This window comes from Saimiri boliviensis, chromosome 6 (genome assembly GCF_048565385.1).
Source record: "Saimiri boliviensis isolate mSaiBol1 chromosome 6, mSaiBol1.pri, whole genome shotgun sequence".
In the NCBI taxonomy this organism is placed as follows: Eukaryota; Metazoa; Chordata; class Mammalia; order Primates; family Cebidae; genus Saimiri; species Saimiri boliviensis.
The window spans coordinates 113,492,491-113,515,713 of record NC_133454.1 but is presented as its reverse complement, the minus strand read 5'-3'; the positions used below and the strand labels follow the sequence as shown (position 1 = coordinate 113,515,713).

At 58.0% G+C, this 23,223-nt stretch overlaps 1 protein-coding gene across 2 annotated transcripts; it reads right to left on the bottom strand.

Moving 5' to 3' along the window:
• Positions 1-32: 32 nt before the first annotated feature.
• Positions 33-21,250, bottom strand: MAPK8IP1 (mitogen-activated protein kinase 8 interacting protein 1). 2 transcript variants are annotated; one of them, XM_039470904.2, is made up of 12 exons: positions 20,942-21,250; positions 8,144-8,249; positions 5,892-6,206; positions 4,298-4,379; positions 3,175-3,987; positions 2,923-2,998; positions 2,220-2,392; positions 1,820-1,929; positions 1,548-1,664; positions 1,340-1,410; positions 1,135-1,233; positions 33-794 (listed from the first exon to the last, which is right to left on the bottom strand). In XM_039470904.2, the coding sequence occupies exons 1-12, from the start codon at positions 21,040-21,042 to the stop codon at positions 722-724; spliced, it is 2,136 nt and encodes a 711-aa protein (XP_039326838.1). In that variant the 5' UTR covers positions 21,043-21,250; the 3' UTR covers positions 33-721. The 2 variants fall into 2 exon arrangements, with proteins under 2 accessions (XP_039326838.1, XP_039326839.1); XM_039470905.2 differs by lacking the exon at positions 20,942-21,250 and adding an exon at positions 9,362-10,504.
• Between the last annotated feature and the right edge of the window lie 1,973 nt (positions 21,251-23,223).

Here is a 23,223-nt window from a genome sequence, read left to right as displayed (position 1 = left end):
GGGGTCCTCGCAGATACAGCCACTGCAGTCCAGACAGGAAATGGCACTTTAATAGTTGGGGCCAGGGTGACAGGGCCAAGATGGGGCTGGTCTGGGTCCGTCAGGAAGCCTCCCTCTCCTGCTGGGACAGGGCCTTGCAGCAGCTCCACCTCCCCACTGAGTTCCTAGGCCTGCCACAGGCCAGCATGTTGGTGAGGTCAGTGGCAGGAGCCACCCAGAGGCCCCGCAGATGACGGAGCTGAGAACAGGACTTCACCTCCACATGTTGCCATTTCCTCACTGGAAAGTCCTTGGGAGGCGGCTGGGCTCAGCCTGAGCTCAGGACTGTTCGGTGGGGGTTGGGACACGGGCTTCATCAAGGCAGGAGCCAGAGCGCCTGAGCCCTGGCAGGGGAGGTAAGGCCCAGGATGGGGCAGCGCCGTGTGCTCGTGGAACGGACATCTTTCTCTGCCAGAGGTCTGTCCCCCAGCCCTGCCCCCTCCCGATCCCCAGACAGCCCACTCTGCCCTCCATAGATGAATCTAATCCCATATATTACAATAAACTGCATTTGCCTCTCCCCATCGCCCCCGCCCTCCCCCACCCTGGGCCAGCAGTCCCCACATCCTCGTCCCCTGGTGGTGGCAGGTGCCCCTCCTCAAGCAGTGCCACATCCTGTCAGCAGCCAGCTGTCCTGGCACTGGCCTGAGGGCTGGGAGACGCAGAGGGCAGGGCTGTGTGGCTACTCCAGGTAGATATCTTCCGTGGGGCACGCGTACTCCACAAACTGCTTGTAGAACTGCTGGAATGCTCTCCTAGAAGCCAGGGACACACAGGTGGCTCGGATTGCCACTGGCCAGGGAGGAACAGGATCTCCACCCAGGGCTTTCCCATTGGAGCCCGGGGCCACTTGGCTCCGTTCTCTATGGACTTGCCATTGCATTTCCCAGTAAGATGCCAGTTGAAGAAATGGCCCAGCAGCTATCAAGCTTAGAAGCTGCTCCTCAGGCCCGCCCTGCCACCCTCCCTCCAGGCCACTGCACTGGGAGCTGGTGATGGTTCTCCAGAGCTGCGGGGGAAACCGAGGAAGCAGCCCCAGGGCCTGGGATTGGGCATGCTCCCTCGGGCTGTGTGCTCGGCAGGACGCACACCTACCCCACGGACTCTGCCAGGGCTTTGGTGGAATCCTCAGACACAAAGACGTGGCAGGCAAACCGGTGGTCGGCAGGGTGCTTGGTGATGAACCCAAAGTACCTGCGGGGACAGGTCTGTGCTGGGATGTGGGGTGGGGCTGGCCCACAGCCACCCGATGGCTGCAGACCACCCATGCAGCCTCCACTGCTGTCCTATCCCCACTTACTTGTTGTTCTTTGGATGATATCCGCAGAAAGAGATGTTTTTTAACTGGAAAAAGTGGCTACATTTATTCCCCTACAGGAGGGAGAAAAGAAGCAAGAGGGCGGTCACCCGGCCTGCAGTGGGGCTCAGAGGAGATGGCCTCTTCATGGCAAGTCTTGGGGGAGAGCTGGGGGCCATGGAAGGAAGGGGCTGGGGTTGGGAGAAGTCACCTTGGCCTCCTGGGAGTCATCGGCCTTGACACCTATCTTCACGCCCCGCACGCTGATCTCCAGGACGCAGCTGGAGGGCGGGTTAAAGTGCACGGTGAGCCGGCGGGTGGTGGCAATCTGTAGGTGATGAACGGAGCCACATCAGCTGCTGTCTGTTCCTCTGCTGATCCCTCCTGTGCCAGGGCCTGAAGCCTGAGGCCTTTACTGCCTCTAGACACCTGTGTCCTTCTGCCCCAGGGACCCATCCAAGGGAAGGGAAAGGGCTCAGGTACCTTTTGCATAGCGGCACAGAGGACGTCATTGCCCTTGTGATAGGGAACCTGGACCGAGCCCAGGAATTTCACCCGGAACTGGTCCACCCAGTCGCTGTTTTTGGCCAGGGCTGGAAAGCAAGCATGAAGTGAGGAGGAGCAGAACCAGCAGGAGGGGGCTGAGCAGCCAAGCCCAGGAGGGTGGGTGAGGCATGGGGAACAGCAGAAACGCAGAGGCTGCCATAATCCCCAGCTGCCCAGCTTGGCTGGGCCTCACTTTGCTCGATCGTGAAAAGGACCCGAAATCACCTCCACTCAGCCCCCCGCCTGGCTGGCTGAGATCTGGAGCACACATTCACCCACAGCGAGTCGGGACAGGCAGATGTGGGGGCTGGGGCACAGGCCAGGGAGGGAACCCTACCTGCCATGTGCTCGGGCTCCTTGGTGACCTCGATGGCGTAGTAGGCGGGAAAGACGCCCCGGGCACCAGTGCGCATGTTGTAGGCCTCGTACCAGTAGTCTTCAGCCTGGAGCTCCACCAGCAGAGGGTCATCCACTTCTAGCTCAAGTTCGTCTTCATGTCGAGGCACAAACCTGTCCCCAGCAAGGACATGTGAGAAATTCGGCAGCAGGGCCTTTCCAGACAGGCCTGCTCTGGGGTCTGGAAGCCACAGCAGCGGCGTTAATTCAGTAAACATTTGCAAAAGCATCCTGTGTGCCTGTCCCAGTAATCACCCCAGGGGAGAGCAAGGTCAAGCAGATATGCATCTGCCGTGGAGGAAAGCACAGGCCAAGGGAGGGTGCGGGGAGACCCCCACTGAAATGGAGAGGTCGTGCGAAGCACAGGCTTTCGTCTGGAGAAGGGTCAGGTGGGGTGGGGGCAGGCAGCCTCCTGGGCACCCCGGCCAGACTAGGTGAGCAGTCCTGAGATCCCTCACTCTAGCCATCTACTTTGTCACCGTACTCTGAGTCCCTAGAAAGTGGACACTATCACCCCAGGGCTGAGTGGATTGGTGCATGCTCATGGCACGGGTTAGGCTGAGGCCATGTAGGGGTGACAAGCGGAGGGTGCTGTGTGGCCCAAACTGCTGCCTGGCCAGGCCCAGGCAGTCCATGGCTCTCACCTGAATATGGCCCGGTGGGTCTGCTCCTGCTCCTCCCCGTTGATGACGCAGGAGAACAGCCCAAAGGACTCGGCACCTGCAGGTGAGGGGGTGTGGCTTGAAGAGGGGGTCGCAGCTCTGATCCAGTATAGCGGTAGAAGCCTCAGTCCTAACCAGATGGGGCCTGGGGCCACCTCCCAGAACACTCTGCATTTTGGCTCTGTCCCCCTCCCCAGAGACCCCCCCCCCAACTGCTTTCTCCTGCTTACTCACTGGAGGAGCGGGAGCGGCCACTCATGAAGACGTTCAGGAACTTCTTGGAGAAATGGACGTCGGGTTCGTCAGGCGTGGAGTCCTCGGAGAGGCAGGCAGGGGGCTGGGGCCTGGGGGCCTCCTCATATTCCTCTCCGATAGCCGACTCATAGGGCGAGGAGGCGGAGGCACAGTTGTCGTAGACGGTGGCCGAGTCACTCTCATCGCTGTAGTCTCCGAAGCACGGTCGCAGGCTTACCAGCTCCAGCTGCGCGTGCTCATCCACCACCAGCGTGTACTTGACCGAGTCATAGGACAGAGCGCTGGTGTCCGAGCTCAGAGAGGCCCGTGGAGGTGGCGGTGGCTCCCCCAGGCTCCCCCGCCACCCTCCGCCTGGGGGCTCAGCCCGCTCTGGGGATGACAGGCAGTCGAAGCCCTCTTCCTCTTCACTGATGGAGGGGTGCGGCTGCCCTGCGGTGGAGGGGTACGCGCCAGGGTCTGGATCGGAGCTGACTGACATCCGGCTCTCAGTGGGCGGCAGGAAGGCAGAGGTGGGCTCTACAGGGTCTGGGGGTCTCTGCACTGGGGTCAGGTAGATCTCCTCAGTGGCCTCTAGTCGCACATCGGCCTGGTAGTGGATTCGGTCTCGATGCGAGTGGCCCCGACCCCCAGGTGGGGCAGCAGGAGGACCACCCGGAGGTGCCATCTGGGTGGCTGTGCTGCGGCGGCAAGGGCTGTCGGTGGAGGTGCCTCGATCCGTGGTGGGAGCGGGGCTGCTCGGGGGGGGCAGCTCATCGCTCAGGCAGATGTGTTCATGCGGTGGTGTCTGCTCCCCTGGAGAGCAAGCAGGTCATGAAGAAGGGAGCCCTTACCCAACTCCCGACTACCTGCGCCTGCCACTCTCAGCTTGGTGACACAGGAACCAAGACAAAGCCTCCCTGCGTGACAGGCCCTTCGCAGGCTCTGGGGGCCGGTCAACTCACTCATGCCACCACTGATCTAGCCCCCGATGGGCTTGTGCAGGGATGTGGGATGGGCAGTTTACCTCTTCTCTGCCCACTGGAGACTGTGGGGTTTGTTCTCTGCAGTGGAGACTGAGTCAGGGCAGGCTGAGGTCCAGGTAAGGAAGAGAGCCCTGACTTACCTGTCTTCAGGGGTGAGGATGATCGAGACACCCGATCCTGCCAACTGTGCTTTTTGCCCAGAGAATTATTATTCAGTGTGTCCTGTGCGGGGAACAAAAGGCTCTTGTGATGGAAGTGGTCAGCACTGCCCGGCACAGGGAGGCCCCGGCCCTGCCCCCTCAGGCCATCCCTAGGGCGTCTGCTATGCCCACCCCGCCTCCACTGTCAAAGGCCTCACTCCCAACTCTCCCCTGGAGCAGGCAGGATGGGTGGCAAGTCACAGCCAGGCCTGCTGGCTCCGGATGGCCCTCCACCTTGCTCAGGGAAGCTGGCCAACCCTCAGGGAGATGTTCTTATCAGCCTTAACAAAGGTGACGATGGCCTGTGTGTGTGGTGGCAAGAGGGGGAGACTGTAGCGGGGAGAAGAGAAGTGGGAGCTCTTTGGAGACACAGTCAGTCCCCCAGTCCCAGACACTGAGGGTTACTTGGCAAATGCTCAAATCCAGCCCAAGTCAGAGACAGGTAATTCTCTGCTCTGGAGCTTTCGAAGTTATGGCCTAGAAGGGGTGGGGACCTGGAAAAAGCACAAGGAAGGGTCTCCCCAGCAGCTGGCCTAGGGGACCGGGATGAATCATCCAGTGACAAATCCATAACAGAGTTTTCCTGCACCCCCCGCCACAGTGGCATGTGACTGAGGAGTGACAGAGGCAGTTGTCAGCAGCCCTCTTTCCTGGATCTCTTGGGCTGCCCATTCCACATTCTCAGCCCCAGGACCCCTCCCCACAATGTCCACACAGGGCTTCCTCCACTCACTGAGGCTCCCTCCCCTGGGAGCGCTCTCGAAAGCCCTGATGTTACTGAACTGGGCTGCCAAAAGCCATTCACAGCATCCTGGGAAAGGGACCAAGCCTTTCCCTGCAGCCCCAGCAGCCCCAGCCACCCCACTTCCCAGGAGCAACTTCCCTGCACTGCTCCCAATGGTCCTAGAAGACAAAAGGCCACAGCCAGCTCCCCCAACCCTATTCAACTCTCCTTGGCATCCGGCCACCCTCCCAGGGGCCCTAGGCCCCCAACTCAGCCAAACAGCGCCATCCCCCATTCCTCTCCCCTGCCTTCTGGGAATTCCCAGCTGCCCAGATCTCAAACTGGCTTCGGCTCCTGAGTTCCCTGTCCCCACCTCGCCACAATCTCCCATGGCCTCCTCCTTGCTGACCATTTCAGATGCCCTTTTCTCCAGGCCCTGGTCCTGGCCCACTTTCACCAGGAACCCCATACCCTAAAGGAGAAACCCTGTCACAGCCTGAGGTCCCACGCTCCAAACCCAACCCCTCAAAGCTCTGTTCTCTTAATTCCCTACTCCTCTCCTAACTCCAGTCCTTCCCTCCTTCAATCCCTCCTCAAGGTTCCAAGCCCAGCATGAACTCAGCCCTCTTCCCAAGGACGGATCTGCCTCCTCCTCAGAGCCCACCCCCGGGAGGAAGCCACTGCGGCCTCTATGCAGGCGCTGTCCCCAGGCACCGGACCCGTGGGTGCCCCTGCCGCTGCAGCCCCTCCGCGCACCCCCTCACATCTCCGGCGGCCCAGGGCACCGCCCCCTCCGTTTTGGCGCCTCACCTGAGACCGCGGCACCTGCGGAAATAGGTTGAGCGTGGTGGGCCGCTTGGGCCGGTACGTGTCCCCGCTGCCTGGGCCCAGGCCCTGGCCCTGGCCCTGGCCCTGGCCGCGGGACGCCGGCTCCTGGCTGGACTCGGCCTTGGGCGGCCCCGCTCCCGGCCTCCGGGCTGAGCGCTCCTCGTCGTCGTCCTCCTCATCATCCTCGGCCCCGGGAGTGTCCCCTGCCGCGTCGATCAGGTCCATCTGCAGCATCTCGGCCTGCAGCCGGCTCCCCGCACTGCCGCCACCCGCAGACAGCAGCCCGGCGCGCGGGGGCTGCGCGGCGCACGGAGGGGCGTCAGGGGGCGGGGCCTGGGCGGGGCCGAGGCCGCTTGCACCGCCCCCCGCCCAGGCGAGTCCATTCCGCCGCGCGAAGGGGGAACGAAGGGAGCTGAGCGGAACGGCGGCCGCCAGAGACAGGGGCGCTCCCGCCCGCCCCCAACAAGGAAGCTCGAGGCCGCCGCCTCCCCACTCCAGCCATGCCTCCGACGGCCTGCACCCCCACTACTGTCCCCACTCCGACTCCTTGCACCCTCCTGTTCCCTTGGCAACGGCCGGTGACCTCACTGGGGTTGTAAGCCGAGCCCAGAGTGAAGTCACCGCTGTTGCTATGGAGACTCAGTGGTCGCCAAGGAGTTCCAGGCCCCCCCCAAGGGATGGGGGCGGGAGAAATAGTATTTGAAGGGGCGGTGAGGAAAACTGGTTAAACTGAGGCTCAGCCAGGCAAGGAACGGCGGAGACCTGAGAGGGCCGGGAAGAGGACGCGGAGAGGAAGGGGCGATCAGGGCCCCGGAACCAAGGTGGTGGCAGCCCTGCCCTCAGCCCGCCGGCCCAGGCCCCTCCAGCCCGAGATCGAGATCGGCCCTCCACGAGCCTGCCTTGAGGGTGCGAAGCCCCATCTTAGCTCCAGTTCTGCCGCCAACTCCCTGGCACCTTGGACAGATCCCCACCTCATTTGTTGAGTGGAGACAACGCTACTGCCTCCCAGCCTCCAAGACAGCAGAGGACTCACTGGAACACGTGTGAAGCCCCCTGGAGCTGGTCTGCGGCCCCTCAGGGGCACACCTCTGGCCAGTAGTGCCTGGGGGCCCTGCCTAGCTAGGGGGCCGCCCTCTCCAAGGCTCTGCTAGTGCAGTAGGGGGAGAGGGCAGGGTGAGAGTCCAGAACAGGTTCCTGACCTTTGAGAAGCTAAGTCAGGCCCCTGAGACCATTCCCCAAATCTAGAGGCCTCTGCCTCTTCCTCACCTGGCCGGAGGGTGGAAGATTGGGGTACTGGGGACCGGGGGTTATCCTCACTCCTTGGTTTCCTCTTGCCTGGCAGAGCTTACTGAGTCTCTGGGGGTAGCAGGAGGTCAACACAGAGAGAGGCACCCCCTCCCCAAGGCACACCACATGCTCCTATGGTAACCACTCTCCCGACACCATATCTAGCTACCTGCCCTCTTAGGGCCTGAGAGGAGCTCTGGGCTCTAAAACCTAGCCCTGTGTTCTGTCTTCTATTTCCTGGCTAGCCACCCCTTCTTCCTGTTCTAAAAAGACATAGCGGGGATCCCCATCTGACCCCAGCTCCCCAGGTGCCAGAAACCTCCTGGCAGCATTCAGATCTTTAGGGACAGGAGGGAGCCATCTTCCCTATGACAAAGCCAAGGGGTCCAACCAGCAGCAATGCTGGGTAAATCCCTCAGTGGGGGCCTTTAAGACTCAGGGGCCAAGGAGGGTCTGAGAGGCTGTGTGGTGCCATCTGTCTGGTGTAATAGCAGCCAGCAGCCAGGGGAGTTATTCCAGGCGTGCCTTGGCTGTTTCTTTCTGCCCCAAAGTACTGCAGATTCCACCAGACTCCACCCTGTCTGCCTCAGGCCCTCTGCCAGGGCTGCTCCCAAAAGGAGGTAGCCCTGAGTCTCCCTTAAGTCTGGCCCTAATTGTTACTGCCCTAGGTCTCAAGAGCTCCTGGCTTCTCTCGTCTTGTGGGCACTTGAAGGAGCTACTTCCTGCCTTAGTCCCTGGCAGCAGTAATAATAATAATAATAATAAATAAAATTCTGATTGTACACCTGAGACATGCCAAGCAGTATACCTATGTTTCTTGCACGTCATTTCATGAGGGTGCCAGCACAGACCTGAGACCCCCTTTGTAGATACGGGGATGCCCTTACCCCCGTCCCTAGCCATCCTGCCACCCTATTCAGGAGCTCCTCCAGGGATCCCACCCTTACCCGTAAGGACAGGGTGTCTTTGCACTGTAAGCTGATGCCACACTCATCAGTGATCTCTGAGAGGTCTTCATCTTCAAACTCCTCCAGGCTGATGTCGTGGGTGAGCCTGGTGGGGACAGGAAGCCAAAGTTACAACTCAGGGGCACTGCAATGCCTGCTCACATCTCCTGTTACCTCTTCCAGGGGGCAGCCTCTGGCAGGCCAAGCACAGCCCCCAAAGGACAGGATTTGGGGTCCATCTGCATCAGTGCAGTGGGTAGCCAGCAGGCAGGGAAAGAGTGTGGGGCTCATGCCAAAAAGCAGTCCTCCTAGTGTGGCAGTGGACGAGGAGGTTGCAGGTTATTCCAGCTCCTCCCTGGGAGTCGTCATTCTGTTGCCAACCAGCAGGCAGTGCTTAGAAGGCCAAACTGGTCAGAGCCTCCTCCCAGGGTCAAGGCAGGTGCCAAGTTCACCATGGAGAATGCAGAGTTGGGAAGAGCCTCTAAGCAAGCCTGGAGTAGGGGAGCTCCTGGTGCAATCCCTACAGTAGCAAGACCTGAGGTGCCAGCAGCAGCCTCAAAGGAGTGCCCCACGCCCCATTCCAGGAAGACCCATGCCCCTTGAGCCTACGGAACAAGCAAAGGAAAATCTGGTGTCAATATGGGTAGTTTCGGCCTATTCCAGGAAGAACTACGGCCTCATGCTGTGCACTTGGTCTCATCTCTTCAACCACAGAATCTTCTCCTTATCCAACATAAGGCCCCTGAACAGGAGGCTGCACACATAGGGTCAGGAAAAGCCCCAGATGGGACCAGAGGTGGTTGTAAGCTCAAGAGACAGCTCAGAGCACCGGGGCACCAGAACACTAACCAGCTCCTCCGGAACCCTTTGCCCAGGCCAGCCCTGAGTCCCCACCGCAGAATGCAGGGCTGGAGCAGCCACTTCGAGGCAGTCCGTCTCTTGCTCACCCCTAGTCCTGGCTTGCTGGGGGTGGAACATTTGGCAAGTTGGGGAGAATGTATGAGCCTCACCCCAGATAAGACCAAGAAATTGAGGCACAGAGCAAGGGAAGCCCACTAGTCCAAGGTCACCCAGGAGAGGTAGTAGCTTATCCCCCAGGGGAACCCAGGAGGCCCAGACTCCCTGCTGCTCACCTCCATCAGACCAAACAGAGACCCTGAGCTCGATGGAGCTCACCCCAACTCGGTCCCCACCCCCGCCAGCCGCGGTAGCCCCTACCAGCGCTCCCACTGGTCCTCCAACCAGCTGTCATTGTCTGGGCTCGAATCCATCTTCAGCACCAGCTGCATGGAGAGCCCTGCCCGGCTGGGGGGCTGCGGGGCCCCAGGGCTGCCCTCTCATGCCCGGAAGGGTTGGGGGGCCAGGGCTCAAGGCAGGGCTGGGGCCTCTGGCCTCCACCGCCTGGGCCTGTCTCTCTGCGTCCTGCCCGCTGCAGAAGCCTGGGGAGCTCATTAAAAATAGATAGGCAGGGAGAGGAGGCTGCAGCTGCCGACCGGGTCCCAGCCCCAGCTCTTCCCAGCGCAGCCCTCAGCTGCAGGCAGCTTCCTCGTTGCGCTGCTGCCGCTGTGGCCGCCTCCCTCTCGGGATCGGGTTACTGCAATCAATGACACTGGCTCCACCTGCCCTTCCAATGCCCTGTCGGGGACTGAGGTGGCCCCCCTCCCTGGCCCAGGCTTGTAAGTAGATGGCAGAAATCTAGGATGTTTCCCCCCAAAAGCCAGCCCTTGATTGGCTTTAAAGGGCCAGTGCCCCAGTCAGGGTGCCAGGTGGGAGATAAGGGGGGCTTCCAAAACACACCAAGAACGAACACTTCCGTTCGTAGTGCCATGGGCTCGGCCCTCCAACCTCATCAGGGAGGCTTCTGCGAGCCCAGGCTGCACCCAAACTGGGTTTAATCTGGCTGTCTCCTTCTGCAGCCAGGGCTCAAGCCTTCAGGACCCAGGAAGGCAGGGCCTATTGATGTGGGAGGTGCCAGAGCCACATCTAAGGGCAGGCTGGTGTTTTGCCCTCAGAGCAGAGCTGGAAGGGCTGCTGGGTGGTCATGAGCTTCCTGTCCCTTTAGAGTAACATAGACAGAACCTGGAGGCCCCTGGAGGGTGCTGCACAGAGGGGTGGGGAATGGGGGCTGAATGGACAAGGTGCCCGTTAGGATCGCTTCTGACCTGGATCCCAAGGGTGGTGGTTCCCTGGGCCATGGGGAGGGTGCGGCCAGCCAGCTGAGGTGGAAGTGGAGACGAGGGCCTGGCCCAGAAGCCAGAGCAGCCCTCCTCAGTCCGGCCAGGGTCGGGTGGCATCTCTGGCTCAGGGACAAGAGCCCAGTAGCCGGCACCAAGTAAGTGATCGATTCACACCGGCTGCATGGATGGTCACTGAGAAGGCCACTGGTGCAAAGGGGAGCCCCTGGGACTCAGATGGCATGGGAGAGCTGCAGGACCACTGACCCAGAGGTGCCCTCAAATGCCCCCTGCTCTGCCAGTGGCCTCTGCACATATCTTTTTTTTTTTTTTTTGAGATGGAGTTTTGTTCTTTTGCCCAAGCTGGAGTGCAGTGGCACGATCTTGGCTCACCACAACCTCTGCCACCCAGGTTCAAGCCATTCTCATGCCTCAGCCTCCTGAGTAGCTGGGATTACAGGCACACGCCACCATGCCCAGCTAATTTTTCTATTTTTAGCAGAGACGGAGTTTCACCATGTGGGCCAGGCTGATCTTGAACTCCCGACCTCAGGTGATCTGCCTGCTTTGGCCTCCCAAAGTGCTGGGATTACAGGTGTGAGCCACCTCGCCCGCCCCCCCTGCACATATCTGTGTCTCCTCACACATGGCTCCTCTTCCTCACTGTCCAGCCCTAGGCTACCTCCTGCCTCTGCCTTCCCAGATGTCCCCACTGGCCTGTCTGCCTTAGTCTCCCCATGCCTGCATCATCCTACTCCACCTGCTACTGTCAGGCAAAGCTGCTAGAAACACCATCATCCCTCCCGCCCCACTTGGAACCCTCAAGGCTCTCCACTAGCAGCAGGCTCCTGTGCCCGCATGCAAGGCCTCCAGCTCCATGTGGAGTCCGCGTGGGCACTGTGTCTCCCCAGTGCCAGACTCAGCGCTCAGACGGAGCACACAGCAGACTCTCAAACCATGCTTGCTGGAAGAGTGCTCTGCTAAGCCCATTCCTCCAGGAAGCCCTCCTAGCCCATGCATGTGGCTGGTGTCACCATCTGCCTGGATGTACAGTAGTGTGGGCAGCAGACAGGGCCAGTACTCCCTCAGAAACACCCACTTTCTCAATCCTGGCTGCTCCAAAGGTGGATGGAGCCTGTGCCCAGCACACTGACTGATGACCCTATACTGTCCCCAGCAGGTGATCAAGACAGTCCCCTTCCTCCCCTTGTCCTGGAGGGCAGAGCTAGCGAATTCATCCTGCACGCACTGGGTCTCCAGCACGAGTCTGCTAGATGTCTGTCAAAAGACAGCCTCCGCCTCCACCTGCTCCTGTCAAACTGCAGGCTGGAGCAGGGCCTGCAGGGTCTGGCCCGGACCTGGGTTAGAGGCTTCGCAGTTCATCTCCACACCCTCAACATCACCTGATATTCCCACTTCCTCAGACAATAGGTCTGGGTGGGGCAAGGACAGCAGCATCTTCCTGTACAGCCGAGGGCACTGGGATTTCAGTGGGCAATGCTGGAAAGAATTCTGGGCTGGGGGTCGGAGAGCCTACGCCTGATCCTTGGCTCTCTGGGGCGGGTGAAGGGGAATGCCTTGTTTAACCGTTTGGGTGCCTCTCATAAGCCAGGCAGGGTGGAAGAATGATCACCGTATCAGGCTGGGAAGCAGGAGGCCTTCGAGAAATCCCCTCTTTCACACTGAAGCTGCCCTATCGTGGCCCCAGTCTTTAGGCCACGCAGCTCTCTTAATCCTTATTGCAACAACCTCGGGAGAGGATTTGTTCCATTTTTCTCATTTTACAGATGAGGAACACTAAGGCTCAGATATAAGGTGCCTTATGCCTCAGTTTCCCATATACAGAATAAAGCCACTAATCCCTGCCCACCCACCTCAGACGGCTGGTGAGGGTTAGCGGAATGGAGTTTGTGTGAGTAGGAGGTCACTACCAAGGACCAAGGGGGACTGACTGGTCAAAGAGTCCCCTTGGGCCGGGCGCGGTGGCTCAAGCCTGTAATCCCAGCACTTTGGGAGGCCGAGGTGGGTGGATCACGAGGTCAAGAGATCGAGACCATCCCGGTCAACATGGTGAAACCCCATCTCTACTAAAAATACAAAAAAATTAGCTGGGCATGGTGGTGCGTGCCTGTAATCCCAGCTACTCAGGAGGCTGAGGCAGGAGAATTGCCTGAACCCAGGAGGCGGAGGTTGCGGTGAGCCGAGATAGTGCCATTGCACTCCAGCCTGGGTAACAAGAGTGAAACTCCTACTCAAAAAAAAAAAAAAAAAAAAAAAAAGAGTCCCCTTTGCAAGTCACCCCCCATCCAAGACCCTGCCCCTTCCTTCCAGGCACCAGGTATCTTGGTCTCCCAGCCAAAACCCTGGGGGGTCCCTTTATGGAGAGAAGGCTAAACAGATGCTTGGTCCCTGCAGGCTCATGGAAGGCCAGCGTGGGGAAGGAAGGAGGGAAGAAAGAATGGAGGGGAGGCGGGAGGAGAGGAAGGGAAAAAGAGGGTGGTTCCCTCCTGTCCCACCTGACCCACCATACTCATGGCAGCCTTAGCACCAGGAGGCCCCAGACGGAATCCTACAGCCCTCCGCAGGCCAGCTTCCCTCGCCTCCGAGCCTGGAGGTTTCAGCAGCCTCCTGGAGAAGCAGCCCTGCCCACCCATCAGACCTGCTCATTCATCCCGGGTGCTGGGATCCCTGAGACCTCATTCATATTAGCATTTGGTGGCTCTGAGCTGTGAGTTTGGTCTCTGGAGAATGCCCTGATCTTTTTTTTTTTTCTTTTTTTTGGAGACAGAGTCTCACTCTTTTGCCAGGCTGGAGTGCAGTAGTGCAATCTCGGCTCACTGCAACCTCCAGCTCCCTGGTTTAAGGGATTCTTCTGCCTCAGCCTCCTGAGTATCTGGGACTATAGGCGCACACCTAATTTTTGTATTTTTAGTAGAGACGGGGTTTCACCATGTTGTCCAAAGTGGTCTCGATCTCTTGACCTTGTGATTCGCCCACCTTGGCCTCCCAAAGTGCTGGGATTACCGACGTGAGCCACCGCGCCCGGCGGACTGCCCTTACCTTTCTACATGGGGCCCCTGTTCCTACATTACCTGATCCCTCCTACCCTGTGGCCTCAGTCCTTTCTTTCGGCCCTGCCGGCTCCTCCCTGTTCTGGCCATGCCAGCACCTGCTCCCACTCCAGCCTGAGCTGTGCTTTCCTAAATGGCCCTGAACAAAATGCCTTTTGTGTTATGATGTTGATTTCAGGACGTTTTCCCGTCTTGCTGAGTCGAATTTCCACTGACCCGCAATCCTGCCCTTTCTAATGGACTCTTTCAGCTCAGTAGCAGGCTGAGTTAGAAGCGTTTGCAAAGGAAGGGTTAAGTGGTAAAGTGCTGAGGCTTTAGCTGAGCAAGGCCGAATCGGAGCCAGGCATTGGCTGTTCGGATGCCATTCTTGGGCTTTTGCATTTGTGGCTGTGCTGTGGTGAGGTAAGGAGGCCAGCTGATTGACCTTGGGTCCTGGCCATGATGCCCCACGGGCCTCTCTTGTGACAGAGGGCACGAGTGGTCCAGGGGTCCAGCCTGCCTCTCTGCAGCCCTCTAAGTGCTGAGAATCAAGCAAGCTCCCCGTGGGTTCTGAGGACACCTGATGATTGGCTGCTCAACCCTAAGTGGGTTCCCCATTGTCCTCTGGTTTCCTTACCAGCCTCTGTCCACCAGCAATGACAGCAAAGCTGACCTCTGAAATACAAATCTAGTCTGGCCACTCTTCCCCAGCTCAGAGCCCTTACATAGCTACCCCCAGCCCTTAGGGGAAGGGGCCCAAATTCTCATGCGTGGCCTGAAGGCTCTGTAAAGCCTCCTTTCCCTCCAGCCAGTACCATTTCCCCTGGTTTCCCCACCTCCCCCAATAGCGGAGCTCACCAAGCAGTAGCACGGTCTCCTTCGAAAGCCTGCTCTGACCTCTGGGACCAAGTCAGACCGCCCTGCCATGGGCTCTCAGAGTCCCTCCTGGCAGTGGTTCCCTATCACTGTAATTTTACCTTTGGGTGATGCGGCCCGTGGTGGTCTCCCCTTGGAGTCAGTGAATCCCATCTGTTTTGATCAACATGTGTGGTACCTAACAGGCACTTAACAAATGCTGAATGAATTAACCACAGGTGTCCTGGGGCTCACTAGATTTCGGCCTTGGAAGTCTCTAAGTCAGTCAGTCCACTTTTCAAATCAACGTCCTGTGTCCCTACCTACACTGGAGTCTCGGCTAGGATGTCAGGTCCTCCGGGAAGATGGCACTGGCTGAAATGGTGGGGTGGGTATGAGCCAGGCCTGGCAGCCCTCTCAGGCCCTTTCTCTATCCCCACCACCCGGCTCTGGGTGAACACAGGGATGGGCTGGGTTTGTTTTTTGGGTCAGAATTCCCTTCCTGACCACCTCCACAGAGGGCCATTTCCAACGAAAACCGAATCCAACCAAAGAAATGAGCCCCAAGGGACAACCCCACTTGGGGTCATAACGTGTTTGATCTGTGCAAACATCTCTGTGCCAATATGTTGCAAGAACTCTGGAATCCAGTGATTTAACTTTTGGGAAACAACCTCAAGGAAACAATCTCACATTGTTTGGAGAAGCAGCGTTATACACAGGATGCTCGCTCCTCATCACAGCACACAGCAGAAAGCACCTGAGTGGTCCAGCACCAGGCGGCTGTTTCCACCGTGGCCATCCAGAGGATGGAACGCGATGCCGTCTTTTGGAATCAACATGATAAAGTCTGTGTATTAAGGTGAAAAATGGCAACTAATAAAATGAGCAAAAAAAAAAAATATACGATCCAATGGTCTCCCCAGGATGAATCGCACACAGGAAGAAACACTCACGTGGATGGAGTTGTGAGATGCGGTAAAATCTGGGGCGCTCTTTTCTCCTTTCCTCTCCTTCACAGACTTTCATCCTGGGTCATGCCAACCTAGCGGGGGCTCCCTGTCTGCTGCTGGGCTGCCTGCCCTCTCCAGAGCTGCATTTCTTGAGGGCGGGGCCCTCATACTCACCTGGGCACTGACTCCCTGCCTTTGCTCCAATCTATGCACAAAGCCCAAGACCCTGCACCCCATAGGTGCTAAATCTGAGCCTATTAAAGGGTGCACTGCAAGCACCATGACAGCAGGAGCCACCAGCCCTCCCCTGGCATCTCCAGTGGCGGAACAAGGCAAAGCACCAGAGATGCCCCTGCTATTTTGGAATGAATACAAGAGTGGGGCCAGGGAACAAAGATGGTATCGTAGAATGGTGAAGAACTATGTGTGGATGGTGGCAGTGACCCAATTTGTGGGAACCATGGGGGCCCCAAGCTAGAAGCCGGTTGTGGTCCATTTCCAGCAATCCAGAGATGAACCTGAAGGCTCTGCCTCAGGGAGCTGGGGTTGAAATTCTTCCCTGGCCGCTGCCAGGTTATGTGAGGCACATCAACACTCTCTGCCACCACATCCAAGGTTCATCAGGGGCCAGGCCGGGGTGGCCCTGGGCATCAGGCAGCTCTGGCAGCACCTCCCCACCTCCACCGAAACATGGCTGGCTGAACAGGCCACCAGCTGGCCATCTCCCTGCCCTCTGCCCAGCCTCCTTGGGCAGTGACGTTCTCTCTGAGGCTTCAGCAGCCTTCCCTCCAACTCAGACTCCCAGGGTCTTTGGCCCCAGCCCTATCCTTTCCCCTGAGCTCCAGACCCAAAACCAACTGACTACCTGAATCCTCCAGTTGGGTCCCCCAATGACTCCCAATCTCAAAATCAGCAGGTCCCCACATGATTTTCGCACCCTGCCCAGCACCCCTCTGGTCTCCCACTGGACACACCATCCCCAAGGAGCCCCAGAATCGTCCTAGACTCCTGCCTCTCCACGTCTTATTCCGTATTCCTCACCAAGCGGGCTAATCTGCACCCTAACTCTTCCTCACACCCTGAACCTGTCCCTCCTTCTCACCGGCGGGATAGCTAGTCCCCGGCCACTCTCCACCCAGCAGCCGGGTGATCCTCCTATAGCAAGCTTGTCCAACCCATGGCCCACGGGTGCACGAGGCCCAGGATGGTTTTGAACGCGGCCTGATACAAATCATAAACTTTCTTGAAACACATTTTTGTGATTTTTTTTTTTTTTTGAGTTGGAGTCTTACTCTGTCACCCAGGCTGGAGTGCAGTGGCACGATCTCAGCTCACTGCAACCTCTGCCTCGTGAGTTCAAGCAATTCTCTGCCTCAGCCTCCTGAGTAGCTGGGATTACAGGTGCCCACCACCACACCTGGCTAATTTTTATATATTTTGGTAGGGACAGGGTTTCACCATCTTGACCAGGCTGGTCTTGAACTCCTGACCTTGTGATCCACCTGCCTCAGCCTCCCAAAGTGTTGGGATTACAGGTGTGCCTGGCTCGATTTTTTTTTTTTTTTTTTTTCAGCTCATCAGTTAGTGTTAGCGTATTTTGTGTGTGGCCCAAGACAATTCTTCTTCCAATGTGGCCCAGGGGAGCCAAAAGATTGGACACCCTGTCCTTTCTAGAGGATCTGTCTCACCCTGTCGTTCTCTGCCTCTCTACTGGCTCCTCTGGCCGTGGGTGAAGAGGTCAGCATCCTCACATGGCCTACAAGTTCCTGCACATCCTGCTTTCCACCCTCCAGCCAGACTGGGCACCAGGCACCCTGCTCACTGGCTCTGGTCTCCATCCTTCGCTCCAGCGGCACCCTTGGGTGATACTTATGCATCCACCAGACCTAAGCTGAAATGTCCCTGCCTCTGGGGGTCCTGTCCTGACCTGCTGAGCCTGCGTCCCTTGACCTGAGCCATAATCACACCCAACAACCCATCTGTAAAGCTGTCTGTCTGCCTCCCTCCTCTACAACCCCATGACATGGTGGCCAGGCCTATGTCTGGGCCTTTGCAGTGTTTCCCTGGTGACCTAGGCAAACTGCAAACATTTGTTGAGTGAATGAAGGAATATGCCTCTCAGTGGCCTCATCTCTCATCCCTGAGGCAGGGTAGTGGGGCAGACGGAAACCATCCATGCAGCCACGGGCCTGGCTCTGTCCCAGCTCTGCCACTAACTTGCTGTGTGCTTTTGGAGGAGACCCTCACCCTGTCTTTCCTCATAAGGGGAGGGGTTACCCCATAGGGGGCGGGGTTTCCTCATAGGGGAGGGGTTTCCTCATAAGGGGATGGGGCTGGTTGAATGAGCTGGTCTGTAAGGTCTCTCTGATCCACAATTCCCCTTCTAGGCACCCCAGACAGGCTGCTCCCTCCCTTCCTTCCCATAAAGCCCGTTTGTCTCTGCTGCCCACGTGAATTGTCCCTCTGTCCCTCCCTTTTCTCCCACCTACCCAGTGCTAATGTCTCTGCTGTATAAATTTAGAAATTCTCTTTTCTAGAGTTTTCTTTATAATCGCTTTAATTTTGAATTTCCTTTTATTATTTTTAAGGTACAGAAGTAACTGATAACCATTATAAAATAAGAAGTTAAATACAGGTGAGCAGCCCTAATCTGAAAACCTTGCTCCAAAATCCTAAATGTTTGAGCAGCAACGTAACAGCACAGGTGGAAAATGCCACATCTGACCCCACGTGACAGGCTGCAGTCAAGACTTTGTTTCATGTACAAAATGATTTCAACTACTGTATAAAATTACCTTTAGGCCACATGTATAAGGTATACAAGAAAAAATCAATTTTATGCTTAGACTTGGGTTCCACCCCCAAGCGATCTCATTATGCATATGCAAATATTCCAAAAGCCAAGAGAATTAGAAATCTGAAACACTTCTGGTCCAAAGCATGTCAGATAAGGCATACTCAACCTGTAATATAAAAGTATGTAAAATAAGAAGTGAACATCCCTTGCCCCATATCATACCCAAAGGTTACTAACCACTATAACCAGCTGGAGCATTTCTATAATCAGAACAAAAATCAATACATATTTATTTCGACCAACTACCAACAAACTAATGCTCCCCCTGCCCCTTCAGGTCCACGTGCTCACCCCTCCACATCGGCTCCTCCAATACTCCAGGGCTCTTCCTTTTTGGGGTGGCTCTGACATCAGACTGCCTGCCCCTTACCTAACCTCCCTCTGCCTCCGTTTCTTCATGCAAGTGTGGATAACAACAACACTCTGTTGATATAGTTATTGTGAGGAGTAAATACTCTTGCACACAGGAAACTCTTAGAATGGTGCCTGGGCAAACCGAGTGCCTTCCAAATGTCAGTGCTTACCACCGTTGAGTACCTATCCTGTGCTGAGCAATGGGGATACCAAAGTTTGGGTACAGACCCCCTGTGTCTTCTGGAAGCTGACAGTGGCACTGGGGATCAAGGTGCACACACACACAAACACACACATACACAGCCCTGCCTACACGTGGCTCTCCTCAGCCCTTGAAACACTCAACATGTGTTACCTCATCTGATTCATAGGACCGTCCTGAGCAGGGGCCAGCGCTGGCATCTTGGAGGCTCAGAGAGCTTAAGTGTCCAGTGTGAAGGCACACAGCTAAGAAGGCCCAGCCAGGATTCAAGCCCAGGCCAGCTGGATCCATGATGCCATCAAAGAGCCACAGGAAAGCACTACCCACCCACCCAGGGTTAAGTGGAGCTGGGCCAAGTACAGTGAGAGGCGGGCCAGAAGAAAGGGCAGCGGGGGCTGCAGGAACAGCAGGGCAGGCCAGCAGGGCCTGAGACACTGACCCGTATTATTCCCACATGCTGGCCTTGTCTCTGCAGCCAGGCCGCGATGTCCTGGAGGGCCGACCCACGCCTCAACCTCCTGGCCTACTGCCACCCTTGTCCCATGTGGCGAGAGCTGGCCACACACTCACTGGCTGTTTCCTCAGCTCCTCTCACTAAAGCATTCATGACATCTGGGGAAGCAGGTCGGGGAGGAAAAGCTGCCCTCTAGGCCAGAGGCAGGGCGGGGAGGCAGAGGGGACTGAACATGCACAGACCTGGGTCTCACTGTGGCCTCAGCCTCTTACTATATTGGAGTCCCTAGACAAGCCACTCTGCCTTTGTTAATCTCAGTTACCTCGTCTATAAGATGGGCGGACCATTACCTACTCTCAGGGTGGTTAGAGGGTCAAGAGAGCGGCCTTGGGAAGACGCTCTGGAGAGCAGCGAGCCGTGGCCGTCTGCTAGTGTCGGGGCTGGTACTTGTTGAACACTGACCTGCTGTGCTTTTTCTCCTTTCCAGGCAGGAATCAATATTAATTGGCCCACTTAACAGATGGCACCCAGAGAGGACAAAAACCTGCCTGGGCCATGCAGTTGGATAGTGGAGCTAGGATTTGAACCCATGTCCTTGTAAGCCCTATGTGCTTCCACTGCAGAGAGCCCCCCAGGTGGGGAGGCAGTGTTTGCATGGAGGCCTCGTGCGCCATGCCAGTTGGAGTCTCAGACCTCGGCCTGTGAGTCGAAGGCATTATCAGAGAGCTGCAGCCCTGGAGCCTTCAGGCCTGGCCTCCTCCATCTGGCCCCCTCTGGTCCTCCCGGCTCAGCTCAGGGCCTTGGGGGAGGTTTCTGGGTCTGATGATGCCATTAGAGATCCCCAGGGGTCTCTGCCCACCTGAGGACCTGGGGGCCAGTGAGCCCTTGCTCCCAGGAGGGGCTGGCGCCACAGCCCAGCTGGAGCCTGGCTGGGGTGGGACCCCAGGAGAGGGGAAGGCGCCAGCTCTTGAGATGGGGAAACAATGGTGTATGTCTAAGCCTCCCTCTTTAGGCAGGGAGCAGTCGCATCTGCCTCTTCCTCCCCACCAACTAGGGGTCAGAATTATGGGGGAGGAATATCTATTCCTCCTCCACACACTCACCCTTTACTTCTCTGAAATGCATCAGACCTAACATCAGACTGGTGGGGGGCAGTGGGAAGGGTGGCATGGGAGCTTAGGTGAGGGTTCTGGGTATTTACTCCAGCAGGGACCCCTGACATCCCCGCTGGCCCTGGCTACTCCCTGGCCGACTTCCCTTCCCACAGCCGGGCCTAGGATTCCCTAGGTTGAGGCTGAGCCTTCAGCACCTGCCCTGAGAGACACACCTGCCCAGGTCGGTGCTGCCCAATCCAGAGAGGGGCCTGGCCATGGCAGACATGACAGGTAGGCCCATCCGGGCAGGCAGGGGTCGGGAGGGCCCCAAGACAACCTCCTCCCAGCACCAACAACATCGTTACCCTCAGGAAACTGCGACCCGCGTCCCCCGCCCCCAGGCTGTTCCCAGCCCTATTCAGAAATCTTCGGACTGGGCAAAGGCTAAGATGCAGCCCGCCTGCCCGCTCGGGGATCACAACCCCGATACCAGACCTGCCGCAGCCCAGCCGGGAGGTTGGGGAGAAGGCAGCCTCCGAGCCCCCTCCTCCAATTCCGGCTCAGACCTCCCGGCCTAGGACCAGGAATGGCGGAGGGAGCGGCCCGGTGAACATGCAGCGACTACCAGTCCGGGCATGAGGCTGGCGGGGCTTCTGGGGGGACTCTGTCCCGGGAATAGACCCCATCCCCACGCCGTCCTCTCGTTTCTGGGTTCCCGAGGTTCTGGGGTAGGGGGCAGGCAGGGACAGCCCAGGCGGATCAGTCCCGCTGAAGGGCGAGGCGCGCGGCGGCCGGGGACTCTCACCTGAAATTGGGAGGCGACGCGATGTGCAGCCCCAGGAACGGGGAGGCGGCGGGCGGGGACGCAGCCCCCCCGCCCAGGCCGCCGCTTTCTCGCTCCGCCATTCTCGGGCACAGCCCTGGCCATCCGGGCGGAGCGCGGCGCGGAGGAGGCGACGGCGGCGAAGGAGGCGGAGGCGCGGCGAGGGGGCAGCAGCCGCCGCCGCGGGGCTCGGGCTGGGCGGGCGCAGCGGGCGCACCTGTGTCTGGCAGGGCGCGGCTCCGCGCCGCGCACCGCTTGCTCGACTGGCTGGAGCGCCCGGCGCGCGCCCCTGGGCCCCGGCCGGGGTCTGGAGCGCCCCGCCCTTGCCCCGCCCCCGTCCCGCCAGCCCCGCCCCCGGAGATGGCGCTCTCCGCGGTGCTGATGCCACGGACCCGCGGCCCTGGGCTTGGCTCAGCCCCGCCCTAAACCCGGCACTGACTCTCCTCTACCCTTCAAGGTCCCCAGTGGCCGGTGTGGGCTTTGTCCCTCCGGGTGAGCTTAGCGCTCGGGTATCAGATAACTAATGGCAGGACCCTGGACCCCAAGGTCCAGGTTTGGTTCCCTCAGCAGAGACCAAGAAGGCAGACGGAAAAGGAGGGCCACGGAGGAAGGCAGAGAAAGGAAAGGGTATCAGTGGGTTCTTAGAGTGTACATGTTTGGAGCCAGGTGGTGTGAATGCACTGGCTCCACAAGTGACTGGGCATTGGGGTCTTGCATTAGTGACTAAAGAGGACTAAGGTGTGGTCTTCTTACCTGTGAAATGGGACAATATCGGTCCCTCTTACGATTGTTGTGAGGATGTAACGTAACACAAATGTGTTGCTACTGAGACCCGGAAACACTCCACCTCCTGCATTGGGATCCAGGCCTCACCCCAGTCCTGTCCCTTTACCTTGAGGGGACCCTGCCAAAGACTCTCCCTAGAGGCTGCCCTCTCTAAAGACTGATGCAAGCCTCTCTTCAGCCCCAAACAGCTACTCGTGGTGAATTTAGCCCTCCCCGGCTTCTCAGTCTCTCAGCACCTCCTCCTTCACCTCAGGACCTTCCCAGCATTCTCCTTAGCACCTCAACTGCATTTCCTGCAGAGCACCCCTCCTCTGCACCCATAGACTCACATTCTAAGACTTGGGGCTTTTCCTTCTGCTCCCACTGTTGACTTCTTGGGATCATTTTGGTTCTTTCTGTTCCCTCCAGCACCTCCATCCCTGCTAGGCTTTGGCCATGGGTTCTTCTTCATTGTCTCTCCCCCGAGAGGGTGTTAAGCCTGGGCTTCCAGGCCTTCAAGGCCCTGTGTTCCCCAATTGAGTCATTTCACAGAGTATGTACTAGGCCCCCAGCTTTGGTGGGTCATGGAGCCTCTGGGCAAACCTCATTGACTTCTCTGGTCCCTCAAGAAAACCCTAGAGACCCTGTCCACACGGCAGGAAACGACAGAAAACCTGCATACTGTGCCACAACTCGTGGAGTCCTATTTGCATATCTGGAAGGCTGATGGGTCATGCTGGCCCCTTTCCCTCAGTGTAGCACCCAGCAAGGAGCAGGAGGCACCTTCCTTGCAGAAGGCAACCCCCGAGTTCCAGACTCAATATCCCAATACCTAAAGCCAAAGGTCATAGCTGCTTCTCTTTTTCCTGCCCTTGGGGCCCAGAGGGGTGGCCACTACTTTCTTAGCTTTTCGTACTCAGGCCCTTTTCCCTGGGCCCTCACATTAACCGTCTGCTGCCATGGTGCCTGGCTTTTCCTCCCAGGAAAGCAGTCTTGCCATCATGGCTACTAATCGTTCCTTAGAATGTGGACTTGTCTCAGCTAGGGAACATCCTCAGCAGGTCATCCTCAGCAGCAGCGTATGCACAGGACAACTCCCTCTTCCAGAATCTTTTGCTCAAGAGCAAAGGTATCTTAGCTCCAAAGGCCAATCCACAGCCATATTAAGAGAGAGCCAGGAGGAGGTCAAGAGGAAAAGGCAGGCCCAGGTCTTGGTAGGAAGGAGGCCAGCAGGAGCTTCAGAGCAGACCCAAGAATGAGAGAAGTCCCCAAGGCAGGTTCCTCCCCTTTCCTCCTTTCTCACTCTGTGCAGACCAGACTGTGATATTCTTGGGCCTTGAGTCAACCCCTTCCCACAGGAAGTTGGTGTATGAGCTCATAAAGCTCTCAGTCCAAGGCTAGCATCCCCTAGCATGGAAGCAGGGCATGCTGCAGAGACAGGGGCCATTCTCTGGCCAGGGGGGCAGCAGACAAAGCCAGAATCCAGGCCCTAGGCTTGG

What these genes read in the sequence shown, in the direction of transcription:
- MAPK8IP1 (XM_039470904.2), bottom strand. Translation starts at nt 21,042, where the DNA reads ATGGCGGAGCGAGAAAGCGGCGGCCTGGGCGGGGGGGCTGCGTCCCCG. An exon ending in ATCCTCACCCCTGAAGACAG is followed by an intron (nt 3,988 to 4,297) that starts GTAAGTCAGGGC and finishes CTTGCTCTCCAG; the next exon opens with GGGAGCAGACACCACCGCAT. An exon ending in TATCATCCAAAGAACAACAA is followed by an intron (nt 1,234 to 1,339) that starts GTAAGTGGGGAT and finishes CTGTCCCCGCAG; the next exon opens with GTACTTTGGGTTCATCACCA.